Consider the following 14,712-nt stretch of genomic DNA (forward strand, 5'->3'; position numbering starts at 1 on the left):
ATTCTTAGTATAAATGCGTTTAATCGTTTCCTCATTTTAAGTATTGATAAAAATACAAGAACGGCATGATAAATCAGAATTACGTCAGTGAACTACGTTTCCCATGAGCACTTGCGGTTTAAAACCCCTGTCCCGGTGCATTGTTGGAAACATGTTGAGCTAGCGTAATTTCTTTAATTAAAAAATATATACAGTACATTTCCCAGCCAGATAGGTTCATCGTTTCGAGATTCCTTTTTAACATTTTTCATATATACACCCAGTGGAGTACATTGTATGGTGAGTTAACATTTAATAGTTAAATGTTTGTTTTCGGTGCTAATAAAATGAATTCAATGGCTTAGAATATGATTATTAGGAGGGGGGTTATTGATGACTGAAATACACTGTAAAACTGTAAGACCTTGATTTTTTGCCCATTTGTGTGATGTTGAAAGGTGAGGACTATCGCGTTGACGGTCACCATGGCGCAGGAGGAGGACGAACACACCCTGCAGGATAAATTTGCTGCTGCAGTTAAAGTGATCAGGAGCTTGCCGAGAGAAGGTTCTACATTTCATGGGGAAAGAGTGCACAATGGGGCATGGATTTGTTAATTTGCTTGCGTGTATGCTGCGCACGTTACCATCTTCATGCTGCAGTGTGTCCAGGAGTTGTAGGTGGCTCAAGCTGACCTACATTGCAGTTTTAAAGCTGGCCTTCTGTTCATCAAGCTGATTAACTGACCTGCTCCTGTAGCTTATCTTCACATTTGACATTCCCTTGATAATACCTGCGCTTCTCACATTTTCCCCTCCTTTCCTGTGTCAGGTCCTTTCCAGCTGTCAGATGACATGAACCTGATGTTCTACAGTTACTACATGCAGGCCACCTCAGGGCCTTGCACGACAGAAAGACCGTTTCGGATCTGGGAGAGACACCAGAAAGCTCAATGGTGAGCATTTAGATCACTGTGATGTGTTACCTTCAGTGGCGGGTGGTGCGTTTGGCACCTGGAGCCTTCAGTGTTACCTTCAGTGGCGGGTGGTGCGTTTGGCATCTGGGGCCTTCAGTGGGCAACTAGGATTTTTCTTGGTAGACTCTGACAGGGCCTGTGGAAGCCCGTTTCCGCCACTGAAAGAAAAAAAAATATCCCAATGGTAAGTCATAATTATGAAGTAAAAAGGAGAAATTCTGAGATAAGAAGTCAAAATTATGAGATACAAACTGCGGATGTGCGGAGTGCCATGTGCCAAAGGCTCCAGTGAAGAAGCTGGCATATGCGCTGTTTGTATCTCATAATTTAGACTTTTTATCTCACAATTATGACTTTTTATCTCATAATTATGACTTTTTATCTCATAATTTTGACATTTTATCTCATAATTTCGACTTTGTCTCATAATTAGGACTTTTTGTCTCAAAATTATGACTTTTTATCTCATAATTGTGACTTCCAGCCATACATTTTCCATGCCACTTAGACTTTTTATCTCATAATTTCGACTTTATCTCATAATTAGGACTTTCTTATCTCATAAGTTCAACTTTATCTCATAATTGCGACTTTTTATTGCATAATTGTAACTTTTTATAGTATAATTTTGACTTTATTTCATAATTTTGACTTTCTTATCTCACAATTTCAACTTTGTCTCATAATTATGACTTTTTATCTCATAATTGTGACATCTATCCATACATTTTCTATGCTGCTTAGACTTTTTATCTCACAATTTCGACTATATCACATACTTAGGACTTTTTATCTCATAATTGCGACTTTGTTATAATTTCAACTTTATTTCATAATTGCAACTTTATATCGCATAATTGAAACTTTTTATCGCATAATTTCGACTTTATTTTATAATTATGACTTTGTTATCTCATAATTTCAACTTTATCTCAAAATTATGACTTTTTATCTCTTAATTGTGACTTCCATCCATACATTTTCTATGCTGCTTAGACTTTTTATCTCATAATTTTGACTTTATCACATAATTGGGACTTTATCTCATAATTATGACTTTAATATCTCATAAATTCAACTTTATCTCATAATTATGACTTTTTATCTCGTAATTGCGACTTTATCTCATAATTGGGACTTTTTAATCTCATAATTGCGACTTTATCTCGTAATTATGACTTTAATATCTCATAAATTCAACTTTATCTCATAATTATGACTTTTTATCTCATAATTGCAACTTTTTATCTCATTATGACTTACCATTGGGATATTTTTTTCTTTCAGTGGCAGAAACGGGCTTCCATACTGTTAAAAAAAATGATGCAGTACAACACAATTTACCCTGACTGGGATTTGAACCTTGGCCACCCATATCAAGCGCCAGCATCCTTACCCACCGCACCATATCACAAAATTAAATGACCTTATCAATCAAGCAAGACACCTACGTAACCCTTTCGAAGACGCATGAAAGTAACAGCTCGGTGATCAAGCATCCAGACAACTCCTGTTCTGAATCAATATCTTTCTACAAGCATGACAAAAACGCAAAGCTTTTTATCAGAAATCTGATTATAGTTAAAGAAACAGCCCAATTGCTAATAGTGTTTAAGTGACATGGGCCAGCACTCCTGAGTACATACGGCAACACATACTGTAGAGGCTACATACACTACTGGAAGCAGTACAGCCAAGAGACACACCACAAAATGAAGATAATAGACTGCTGGGAATACAATTTCATGGAGCAAATACTAGAATTTTAAGTTGTAAATGTAGGTCAGTGCATCTGATACTGTTTTGACTGCACACCACTGGTTATGGAGTGAAGTAAATATTCTAGCAGCGCTACTCAATTATGGGAAATGTGGTCCTATTTATTTTTTTTACTTTGCCGGAATGTTCTGTCCTTTGCACCAAAATGCAAATGTTGCCCCTACACAGCTTCAAACCAAACAGAGCTGAAATGGATGAGATTTGACACCACTTAATTTGATATTCATGCTCAGTGTTTATTCGTCCTTGACTTTGTTGCCAGGGATAAATGGAACTCTTTAGGGAACATGACAAAGGCGGAAGCCATGAAGAAGTATGTTGAAAACATCCAGCTGGTAAGTTCAAATGTACATGAAATGCTATACAGTGTATGTGCAATATGTGCCTGAAATTAAGAATTCAGGAATGTAATAAAAAAAACAAAGTCAACTATTCGTTCCCTGCACACATTTTTACTTGTCATACGTCAGATTTTGGAGACCGTGCCCGTCTCAAATGAAGTTTCTGACCTGGTGCAGCAGCTTGGAAATTTCTACACAGAAGTTGAATGTGAAGAGAATGAGGTGGACAGCAGACCTTTCACAAGGCCTTTTGCAAAACAAGAAGGTATAGAATATAATTAGGAGCCACACCACTTTTAATTGTCTTCACTTCACATCTTCTGCACTGAGAAGTGACTTAGTTCATTCCCAAACGTCTTGTAAACATGTATTTCCGTCTTTAGGAGTGCTGGTCTCTCCTAAGAAACCTGCATTGGAAGGAAAGTATTTTTTTCATGCGAAGATTCGAAATAATTAGTCCTAAAATTAATTGAGAATATTTAAAATGATTTCCTGTCCACTTTACAGGCTATGGAGGTCTGTGGAACGATATACAAGACATCCAAGAAAAAGACAGCGTTCATAGCATGAGCTCCAATGGGGATGAGGCAGAGGGATGCAAGGGTCGTAGTGAAGATCTGGGAAAAGAAGACAAAAGTGAGGACAATGAGACTGACAGTGATGAAGGCAAGGTGGATAAAAAAGGTATCGGCAGGATTACTTGTAGGTCGTACTTAAGTTACTATTCCAGGCATGATTTATACCATGGGTGTCCAAAGTATGGCCCAATACACTAAACACAATTAAAAAAGAAAACTAAGAGTAGTCATTTTACACAAATAAAGATGAAATATTAAGAGTCATAATAGTAAGAGCATAAAGTTGAAATATTAAAGGGAAAAACCTTTATAAAATTGCAATAATAATGTCAAAATATTATTAGAATAAAGTCATATTCAACGGGGCCGTATTCAGTCATTTGCGGACCCGAGGCAAACCGGGTCACTGGGGCCCTCCACATTGACAAATGTTCTGTTCTCCCCTCACAATAATGTCTTCAAAGTGGGCAGCCGTAAATAGGTTCAGCCTGGAGATTGGTGCATCTTTTGTTTTTGTGTTAAAGCGCCACTCTCAGCTTCATCTCCAGAGCTACCAGCGCAGCTGCCGTCAAGAGCATCTGGCTCTCGCTGTGGTCGTGCGTCTACGTTTGTGGTGACTGCAAAAGAGGTTGACACCTTCAGTAGTTTTGATGTAAAAAATATTTTTCTCACATTCTCCTCTTCTCCGCCCCACTGGGGTTAATTAACTCCGCTTCATTTTTCTCCAAACCGCGCCAACAAATTTGTTTTGCTACCATCCAGCCGAGGTCGGGTCGTCGGGACAGCAGCCTAAGCAGGGAAGCCCAGACTTTCCTCTCCCCGTCCAGCTCCTCCCAACAGGTCCCGAGGCGTTCCCAGGCCAGTTGGGAGACATAGTCTCTCCAACGTGCCCTGGGTCTTCCTCGAGGCCTCCTACCAGTCGGACGTGCCCTGAACACCTCCCCAGGAAGGCATCCTGACCAGATTCCCAACCTCTGGCTCCTCTCAATGTGGAAGAGCAGCGGTTCTACTTCGAGTTTCTCCTGAATGACAGTGCTTCTCACCTGATCACTAAGAGAGATCCCAGCCACCCCCACAGAGAAAACTCATTTCGGCCGCTTGTACTTGTACCGTCTTTTCCTTTCTGTCACAACCCAAAGCTTATGACAGTCGGTCGTGTTTTGCTACCATCTTCCTGAATCAATTTGCACAGTAACAAGGAATACAGTCGTCCCTCGTTTATCGTGGTTAATTGGTTCCAGACCCGACCGTGACAAGTGAATTTCCGCAATGTAGGGTTCATTATTCATTAATGGAATATTTTCGTAGTTGGAGCATAGAAAACCTGTTTAAGACCTTCTAAATGAAAATAATAATTTTTGTTAACATCATTAGAGTCCTCTAGACATGAAATAACACTCCTGTCACACTTGTATTACCCAATATAGTTGACATAATAATAGAAAATAAGACGTCTTACACATAAGTACGACATTACATAGACTCACACGTTAGCATTGACAGGGTACTTCGTGGTTATTGTCCTGATGTAACGTTCCTGACACCTAGTGGCCAGCGTAGTAGAATACTACTGCGATGGCGCAGCGAACCCTCACACAGGAGCTGCTGTCAGCCACAACTCACGCCGAACACTGGCACTCTCCACACTGCTAACCATGCTTGCACTCAGCAACTCTACAGTAGCTAGCTGACATCACACAGGTCACTTCCCTGGCCCCGCCTCCCTCTCTTTTTTGTTCATTTATTCATTTTTATGATTGAAAATGCTTAATTTAGGCATAAAACATGAACAATTTTATTTGATATGTTTTCACTAATAGACAAAAAAAAACTAATAGGCCGTATTCAACCACCAAACAGTGATCATTTATTCATTCATTCATTCTTTTTCTATGCCACTTAATCCTACTAGAATTGCGGGGGTATGCTGGAACCTATCCCAGCTGACTTTGGGCGGGAGGCGGGGTACACATTCATTATTTTTTTGAAAAGCAGCGATAGAGTGAGGGAACGCTGTTCGAACCCAAGTCTTCTCGGTCTCCTGACTGTGTGGCCAACATGCTAACCACTAGACCACCATAATGTGTTTTTTTTAGGAATAAAAACTGTTTTTGCATATCTACATGGGGTGGTTTAGAAAAAGTAAACCAAAAGTTGATTTTGCAGTATGAGGCCCTTGGTGGAAAAACGTTCGACAGCCCTGATTTATACCACAAGACCTCCAGTTAAGCGCTGCATTCTTTTATGACTCCTGTCTTTCCATTGCAATCTTAACCCAGATTGGACCCCCCCGCTGGAGGACGAAGGGTGGTGGTGTGACACCAGGGCATCCAGCAGCAGCATGGAGCCGAGCGTGTCCTCCTTGACTAACGCCACCCACAGCTCCCTAAACAGTGAGATAGATGAGGAGGAGCTGCCCTGCTCTGTTGAGCCCAGCATATGCAGCAGCCCCATCGACGTGCACTTTAATGGACACTTGAGCGGTAGGAATTTACAGTGGTGTGAAAAAATGTTCGCACCCTTCCTGGTTTGTTACTTTTGTGATAAACATGCAAACAAAAATAGGAAATGACAAACAAGCACTTTTCCACACCACTTCATACTGTGTATTTTCAGATCACAAAGATATTGAGGAAAACGATCATCCCGCAGATTCTGAAAATGAGGAATTCTGTGATTCAATGGAGGACGTGGCCACGGAGAAGGTTAGTTCCACTTATGATGTGGGAAGTTCGCATATCCTAAAAATAAGATGAGGGAGTAGCACCCTCTAACTCATCATGTCTAATTTCAGTGCACAATCAGTCATTAATCTGTTCCAAAAGGTCTGACGAAAACCGAAACATATGAAAATAGGTTAACGTTAAACCAATTAACTGTTCCAGACACCCAGAAATATGAAAAAAACAATTATTTTATTAAGAATAATTATAGTTTTAAATGCAGAAAACAATGTGAAATACAGGGAAGGCAATGCGGACGCTGGTTCACACTGGTCCAGGGGTGTCCAAGGTGTGGCCTCGGGGCCATTTGCGGCCCACTGCAGTTTTTTCATTGGCCCGCAGCACATTCTAAAAATTTGACTAATGGAAAATCAGCAATAATTAAAAAAAAAAAGTAATCTAATGAGAAAAAGTGGTCATTTTCCGAGAATAACGTAATATTATTAGGAAAAATAGCATCATTTTAGTAGCATAAAGTGGAAATATTTAAGAAAAAAGACGTAATTAAAAAAAAAAAGTCGTAATATTATGACAAACTAAATAACAAAGTTGTCATTTTTTGAGAATTTGCTTGCGGAAAAACTTATAATGTTACGAGAATAAAATCTAAATGTTACGGGAATAAAGTCATTACGAGAAGAAAATTTACAAGAAGAAAGTTGGGAAAAAAAGACGACAGCAGAAAAGTAAAAAAATAGCTGCAATTTTATGAGAACAAAGTCGTAATCTTAGGAGGAAAAATAATGTAATTTTAGTTGCATAGAGTTGAAATATTAAAAAAAAGACATTTTTTAAAAGTCGAGCTATTACAAGAAAAAACTAATAAAATAAAGTTGTTATTTTTAAAAAATTAAGCTGGGGGAAAAGTTTGAATACTATGGGAATCAAGTCATAATATGGAAGTAAGTCCTAATATTCCGAAAGGAAAATTTACAAAGATTATTGAAGAAGAAAGCTGAAACATTTGGGGGAAAAATGCTAGCAAAAATGGGGGAAAACATAAAATAAAAATAAAAAAATGTAGCATATAGTATACAGGACACTCAGAAATGCGTAGTGCGCTTGAAAGCCTCATCAGCGCAGGGGCTCAGGGCTTAATAAGAAGGAAAAAAGAGACAGAAACAGAGCTGTTCATTGTTCTGTGTCAGTTCTATGAACAAATAAACCACAGACACATACAAAGATGATTGAAGGAAGCTGTCTATCGTGTCCCAACTCTAAAAGAACCGCTATCCATTCATCACAGAGACTGATTTGGCAATCATTTTTGGTTTGGTATTTAATGAAAGATCTTCCCCTTGTTTTTATGTGTGCCTTGGTATCGTTTCATTTAAAGGGGCCCTATCGTATATTTCCAACTTGTCTTTTTGTTGTATTGTAATAATAATATTCATATTTCTCCATCAAGATGCTGTCCACTTCCAAACTTGAGTCAGCCGGATCACCGACTGCCTCAGTGAGGGAGCAAGATCTTTGGTTTGAGAGCTCCTCCACTCTTAAAGCAGAAGATAGCTCACTCAGGGGAGAGTCTTGCCCTCAAGAACCTCACAACGCTACCTCCGTCAGAGGTAAAAGTGTCCTCAGTTTGTTTAAATGCATCGTGGCAAATCCGCGGTCCCAACCTGGTTTCTGTCTCAGAGTCACCGAAGACCGCTTGCATCTCTCAGCCGCGTTTGCCGTCCTGCGACAGCGCGTCACAGTGCGCACGCCCCTGCGCTGCTTCCTGGGGAAACGTCGACGAGCAGGTAGCAGCGGCTCTGTTGAGGCTGCAGGATGACATGGCCCACGTGCTGCATCGCCTGCGCACCCTGGAGGAGCTCAGTGTGACGCAGGGAAAGGAGGTTGGTTGCACAGTCATGTGTAGATTATGTCGAGCCTGTCCTACTACATCAATTGCAATTTCTCTGTCAAATTTGACTAATTTGTCCTTGTAATCAATTACAATTACCGTGAGTGTTACAGTTAGTATTCCAAAGGGGCAGAAATTCTTGTGTACACTCTTCCCTCGCCACTTTGCACTTTTTCCCGGCTTCATATAAATCATCCATCCATTTTCTTTCGCCATTGGCGATTGGCGACCAGCCAATCGCAGGGCATCACAATCATGCTCATGTTAGCATCCTAGCAATGATAACATACTAATGTTAGCATGCTAACACTTAGCATGATAGTGCTAAGTGTTTATATAAGTTATCGAGGAAAAGGCTTCTTGAGACGTCATCTGTACTTCTGTGTAGAAGGTGTCGGACGTTTCGCTCCTCATCCGAAGAGCTTCGTCAGCAAACTAATAAGTGCTGGTAGCTTAGGCCTTAAATACAGTAAGAGTGGGCGGAATTGGTGTGCCAACACCCTCCTCCTATTGGTTCGTTACACTAAGCTTGCATTCCTCATCTTTACAGTGGTATAATCCTATCCTGTTATTCACACCTACGATAAAAGGGAAGTGTCGCTCCCTGAATTGGGTATGAACGACTCTGATACTGGCTTGTTAGCATCTATTGTTCTGGCTCGGCCCTGCCTTCACCTCATTTGCAAGACTAAGAGCTGTGGGTTTTGGTCTCAGTAACCTGCTGAACACAGGGTCCAAATTGAACCTCAAACCACCATTCCGATTCAATGATGGGTTCTGTTGTTTGACAAAAATAGCTTCCTTTACTCCTCTTTCAAACCATCTGTTTTCTTTGGCCAAAATCTTTACCTCGCTGTCCTGAAAAGAGTGATTGGTAGCTTTCAGGTGTAGATGTACTGCTGATTGAGGACCACTAGCATTGTCCCTGCGATGTTGATAAAGCCTTTTTTGGAGCATTTGCTTAGTTTCCCCAATGTAGTGCTCTTTGCATTCCTCATCTTTACAGTGGATGGAATAGACCACATTGCTCTGTTTCTGGTTTGGAGCCTTGTCTTTAGGATGCACTAATTTTTGTCTCAGGGTATTTACTGGTTTGAAATAGGTAGGAATTTTGTGTTGCCATAAGATCCTCTGGAGTTTTTCGGAGACCCCCGCTACATAAGGGACTACCACTCCTCTCCTTTTAGCTTCTGTGGGCTTTTTGGGTTTCTTTTTGAATCAAACCATCCACTACAACATAAACTAGGGGTTATTAGGACCCTCCAACATAGAGCGGAACAAATACCAACTAGTGCTGAGGGAAAGAAAAAGGAGACACAACATGTCCAGAGAGCGCTCTCAACCTGTGGGTACCCACGGTGGGCTTTTAACAAATGTCAAAAGAAGAGAGTAGGGAAAGAAACCCAAAAGCCCACAGAAGCTAAAAGGAGAGGAGTGGTAGTCCCTTATGTAGCGGGGGTCTCCGAAAAACTCCAGAGGATCTTATGGCAACACAAAATTCCTACCTATTTCAAACCAGTAAATACCCTGAGACAAAAATTAGTGCATCCTAAAGACAAGGCTCCAAACCAGAAACAGAGCAATGTGGTCTATTCCATCCACTGTAAAGATGAGGAATGCAAAGAGCACTACATTGGGGAAACTAAGCAAATGCTCCAAAAAAGGCTTTATCAACATCGCAGGGACAATGCTAGTGGTCCTCAATCAGCAGTACATCTACACCTGAAAGCCACCAATCACTCTTTTCAGGACAGCGAGGTAAAGATTTTGGCCAAAGAAAACAGATGGTTTGAAAGAGGAGTAAAGGAAGCTATTTTTGTCAAACAACAGAACCCATCATTGAATCGGAATGGTGGTTTGAGGTTCAATTTGGACCCTGTGTTCAGCAGGTTACTGAGACCAAAACCCACAGCTCTTAGTCTTGCAAATGAGGTGAAGGCAGGGCCGAGCCAGAACAATAGATGCTAACAAGCCAGTATCAGAGTCGTTCATACCCAATTCAGGGAGCGACACTTCCCTTTTATCGTAGGTGTGAATAACAGGATAGGATTATACCACTGTAAAGATGAGGAATGCAAGCTTAGTGTAACGAACCAATAGGAGGAGGGTGTTGGCACACCAATTCCGCCCACTCTTACTGTATTTAAGGCCTAAGCTACCAGCACTTATTAGTTTGCTGACGAAGCTCTTCGGATGAGGAGCGAAACGTCCGACACCTTCTACACAGAAGTACAGATGACGTCTCAAGAAGCCTTTTCCTCGATGGACAACTCCTGTACGACTGAGAGCCTACACAGACGTATATAAGTTATGTTAATATAATTATGTTAGCATTCTAAGATGCTAATGTTAGCATGCTAACACCTAGCATGATAGCGCCAAGTGTCTGCTTAAATTCATATTCATGAAAACAGTTAAAAATGCTACAATGCTAATATTAGCATGCTACCAATGCTAACATGCTAATGTTAGCATGTTAACACGTAGCATAATAATGTCTACCTATGACAATGGCTAGAAATGCTACTATGCTTACGTTACCATGCTAACATGGTAACGTCAGCATAGTAGCAGGACCAGTGTAACCCGCCCTGTTTCGCACTGCCCGCACCGGGGCTTGAACACAGGACCTTCGTAATAGCGACTAAAAGCCCGGACTGTCGGCAGAGTGTTCAGCGTAGCTCGAGGCAGAGGGAGTGAGGTTTACCAACATACACTCTGGCATCCGTTACACCAGGACCAGGACTGTTTTCATGAAATGCAAAGTATCTAAAGATAAACATGCTAATGTTAGCATGGTAAAACCTAGAATAATAATGTTCATCTAAGTGTCTACCCATGAAATCAGCTAAAATGCTACTATGCTAATGCTTTTGCTTTGCGCTGTGCTTGACGGAGGTAATAAGAAATGCTATTTTGTGGACATTCGCTTACTGCTTTAACGTATCATTAGATGGTGCATGTGTTCAAGTGGTGTCTTGATTAACTGGAATATTAATGTTCTCCCATTTCAAGTCAAGATCATCTTCATCAAGGTGTGAGGACCCCCTCCCTGTTGCACAAAAGGTACTAACATATTTGCTACACATCAAATAATGATACTATCGATTGTCGCCACGCACTGTATTTTTTTTCCCAGGTGTCTTTACAGTTTCTTAAACCTTCTTGGTGGCCATTTGACCATTCGCCAGTTACCGTGGTGATGACCGCACTCTGGCCCGCTATTGCGTATGGACTAGTCCAGCTTTATTCAAATCGTAGGAGACGGTGAGCAAGACACCGGTTTAAGAAGAGGAGCGAGGATCAAGTCTATTGGAAACCTCTGTTCTCATGTTACAGGAAAATCCCTTGAATCGATCCTGGTGCGTGGAGAACGGGATTTGTGTTGCTCTCCTGTTTCCCGGACAGACCTGAGGCATCGTGGTGGGAAAAACAAAGCTGAAAATCAAGTACTCAAGACTGTGGATATGAAAGATTGTTGCATATGTAACTACTGACTGCGTATTCAACTGAAGCAAACGTCATTTCAAAAAAGAATTATTTTAATGTCCTTGAGAAAGCCACTGGTTATTTATTTATTGTAGTTCAACATTTAAGGGAACAACACAGAAATGTACACTGAATGTTAGTGAAGTTCATTTTAGAATAGTTGTGTTCAACAGAACAAGAGTAAAGACAATCAACATGTAGTATTTTATGATGTACTCTATTTATTTTACCGTAGCGAACAACTAGAATGGCAGGCTTGCTGCTTTTCACTCAGGTTGCCAGATGGATTCTGTACTCCTGAATGTGAACCTGGGCTGTTTTCATGAAATGCAAAGTATCTAAAAATAAACTTTTTAGATTAAACGAGGGCTGCTCTCTATTGAAATGGGAAAATACGTACACAGTAAGTCAGCACAAAGATTGTGGGTCGGAACCTTGGCATAGTTTTTCAAAGTGGACTTTTAATTCTTAATATTATTTAATTGTAATTATTTTAAGCCTGTATATCCCAAAGTACGATGGAGTATTAGGGCCACGTTGAAAAAAAAAAAATCTTGAGATTTTGAGAATAAAGTCGTAAATTTAAGAGAATGAAGTCGTAAATTTATGAGAAAAAGTAATACTTTTTCCCAAAGCCAAAGGTCACATAAGTCCTGCCTTTTCACAGCTGTTTCAGGCAATGCCTGTTACGACGGAGTATTAAAATAATCGGCGATTTCGAGCATAAAGTCGTACATTTACGACAAAGTCGTAAGTTTACGAGAAAAAAGTTTGGACAGCTATGAAAAGGGGGTACTTATGTGACCATTGGCCTTGGGCATGTGGAGGGGGCGGGGTAAGGAAGGCGGAAGTGAGAAGGGCTAGCTAGCCATGCTAATCTATCTGTGCTCAATTGCTGTGTTTTGCTGCCACGTTATAAATAAAAGCTTGCCTGAAGCATAAGAAAAGTTTCCTTCCTTCCTGAAGAGCTATGCTCTATTTTCCCTCTGACACCTATGACACGATGACACGTAATATTACGACGAAATAGTAATATTACAACAAAGTCGTAAATTTACGACTTTATTTTAAATCGACTTTTTTTCTTTAAATTTACAGCTTTATTCTCATAATACTACGACTTTTTTTTGCAAATGTACTATTGTACTTTTTTTTCTCAAAGTCACAACTTTATTCTTGTAATATTACGACTTTATTCTTGTATTATTATGACTTTTTTGTAAAATTAACGACTTGTAAATTTACGACTTTATCCTTGTTTGTTTATTTGGACTTTTTTGTAAATTTACGACTGCTTTTTCTTTTAAATTTGCGACTTTATTCTTGTAATATTATGACTTTTGTGTAAACTTACTACGGTACATTTTTTCTTGTAAATTTATGACTTTTTTCTTGTAAATTTTCTTTTCGTAATATTACAGTACCATTTTATTGTAAATTTGCGACTTTGTTCTCGTAATATTGCGACTTTTGTGTAAACTTACTACGGTACATTTTTTCTTGTAAATTTATGACTTTTTTCTTGTAAATTTACTTTTTTCTCGTAAATGTACGAGTTTTTTCTCGTAAATGTACGAGTTTTTTTCTTGTAAATTTATGTAAATTAGGAGAAGGAAATATACAAGAAGAAAGTTGAGATATTTGGACAATAAAACAAATCATAAAATGTAGGGTTAGACCACAACTCCGCCCAGGCTTAGTGTAAGGAACCAATAGGAGGAGGGCGTTGGCACACCAATTCCGCCCACGCTTACTGTATTTAAGGCCTAGGCTACCAGCACTTATTAGTTCGCTGACGAAGCTCTTCGGATGAGGAGCGAAACGTCCGACACCTTCTTCACAGAAGTACAGATGACGTCTCAAGAAGCCTTTCCCTCGATGGACAACTCCTGTACGACTGAGAGCCTACACAGACGCATCTCTATGTGTTGCTTTAGAAAATATCAAAGTGGCCCTTGCATCCTTTCATTTTTCAGATTGTGGCCCTCGGTGGAAATGTTTGGACACCCTGATGTAGGTACTATGAGGAGGGGAGCATTTTTCATTTCAGTTGAATTTGACCAAAGACAAGTGCGTTTTACTTGGAGATACCGAAAGGAGGGTGTTAAAGAAATCGTTTGGTTTTTATTATTGGCAAAGCTGCATTAGCACTACCTACTGGACTGGAGAGTGTTTGGTTTTTATTATTGGCAAAGCTGCATTAGCACTACCTACTGGACTGGAGAGTGGAACCCATGATTATGTAGAAAATATACATAAATGATAATAATAAATAATGAAACACATAATGGTCATTGTACTTCACTACAAAGGTCTTATCAAGCTATAGGGGTTTGTGTTTTCCCTGCTAAACTACTACTTTATACCACTCCAGTCCGGTAGGTGGCGGTAATGCATCTGTCAAGTTCGGTGCCGGGTCGCCGATCAATCCAAAAGAGGAAGAAAAAGAAAGTTAAAGTGACAGCCACGAACACATACGTCTAAAAAAATTAACAATTTGTGTGCTTTCACGGTCGCTGTAAGCTTAAAATGCTTTCTCTGTCAACGAACATTCAACCCCAGGTAAGAATATATATAAAATTTGATTGTTTTGTCAAGCTAAGACGACCGTTGTCGTATTTGTCACTGTAACCCTTACAGCACGTAGCCTGTAAGCTAGCTAACCTTCACATTAGCTTTTGTACTGATTAGAGTCTTGTAGTTTTGTTTTGATTCAACGAACCTCCTATACTTACGTGCCAGCGAACACGGGGGCCTGATGAGAATTTGCTCGTAGTTTATTGGACGTCAGCGGTTTAAAGAGACGCGACGGGCTTGCGTGTCGTTAGCTGACAGCTGGCGACATTACGTGAGCACTGATTGTTGACCAATAAGGAGCCCTTAAGCAAAAAACATTTTTTGTTAAACTTGTGATACAGCCGGGTGTGTCTTACATGCCAAGTACAAGCCGTATTATAATAAATACATGACGTCGACCATAAATGTTGTCTTGAATGGT

At 40.0% G+C, this 14,712-nt stretch overlaps 2 protein-coding genes across 3 annotated transcripts in view; both read left to right on the forward strand.

The window, feature by feature from the left end:
• The first annotated feature begins 126 nt into the window (after nt 1-126).
• LOC129177860 (acyl-CoA-binding domain-containing protein 5-B-like) lies at nt 127-12,694 on the forward strand. Of its 2 annotated transcripts, none has more exons than XM_054769427.1 (14): nt 127-279; nt 438-546; nt 811-934; nt 2,997-3,069; nt 3,205-3,340; nt 3,459-3,492; nt 3,581-3,759; nt 5,933-6,136; nt 6,270-6,358; nt 7,785-7,944; nt 8,015-8,217; nt 11,241-11,291; nt 11,365-11,492; nt 11,565-12,694. In XM_054769427.1, the coding sequence occupies exons 1-14, from the start codon at nt 277-279 to the stop codon at nt 11,575-11,577; spliced, it is 1,506 nt and encodes a 501-aa protein (XP_054625402.1). In that variant the 5' UTR covers nt 127-276; the 3' UTR covers nt 11,578-12,694. The 2 variants fall into 2 exon arrangements, with proteins under 2 accessions (XP_054625402.1, XP_054625404.1); XM_054769429.1 differs by having other exon boundaries at nt 3,581-3,711.
• A 1,438-nt stretch (nt 12,695-14,132) lies between these two features.
• Nucleotides 14,133-14,712, forward strand: part of LOC129177534 (ATP-dependent zinc metalloprotease YME1L1-like) — a 15,221-nt gene continuing 14,641 nt past the window's right edge. Inside the window, exon 1 of the mRNA XM_054768770.1 lies at nt 14,133-14,276. Within this exon, the coding sequence (XP_054624745.1) occupies nt 14,244-14,276 (33 nt within the window). The 5' untranslated portion in view covers nt 14,133-14,243. The remainder of the gene's footprint in view (nt 14,277-14,712) is intronic.

Source organism: Dunckerocampus dactyliophorus, chromosome 2 (genome assembly GCF_027744805.1).
Source record: "Dunckerocampus dactyliophorus isolate RoL2022-P2 chromosome 2, RoL_Ddac_1.1, whole genome shotgun sequence".
Lineage (NCBI taxonomy): Eukaryota > Metazoa > Chordata > Actinopteri > Syngnathiformes > Syngnathidae > Dunckerocampus > Dunckerocampus dactyliophorus.

Excerpts from the sequence above, each read along its gene's own strand:
- LOC129177860 (XM_054769427.1), top strand. Across the intron at positions 935-2,996 it reads AGACACCAGAAAGCTCAATG|GGATAAATGGAACTCTTTAG; the intron begins GTGAGCATTTAG and ends CTTTGTTGCCAG. Across the intron at positions 3,341-3,458 it reads GCCTTTTGCAAAACAAGAAG|GAGTGCTGGTCTCTCCTAAG; the intron begins GTATAGAATATA and ends TTCCGTCTTTAG.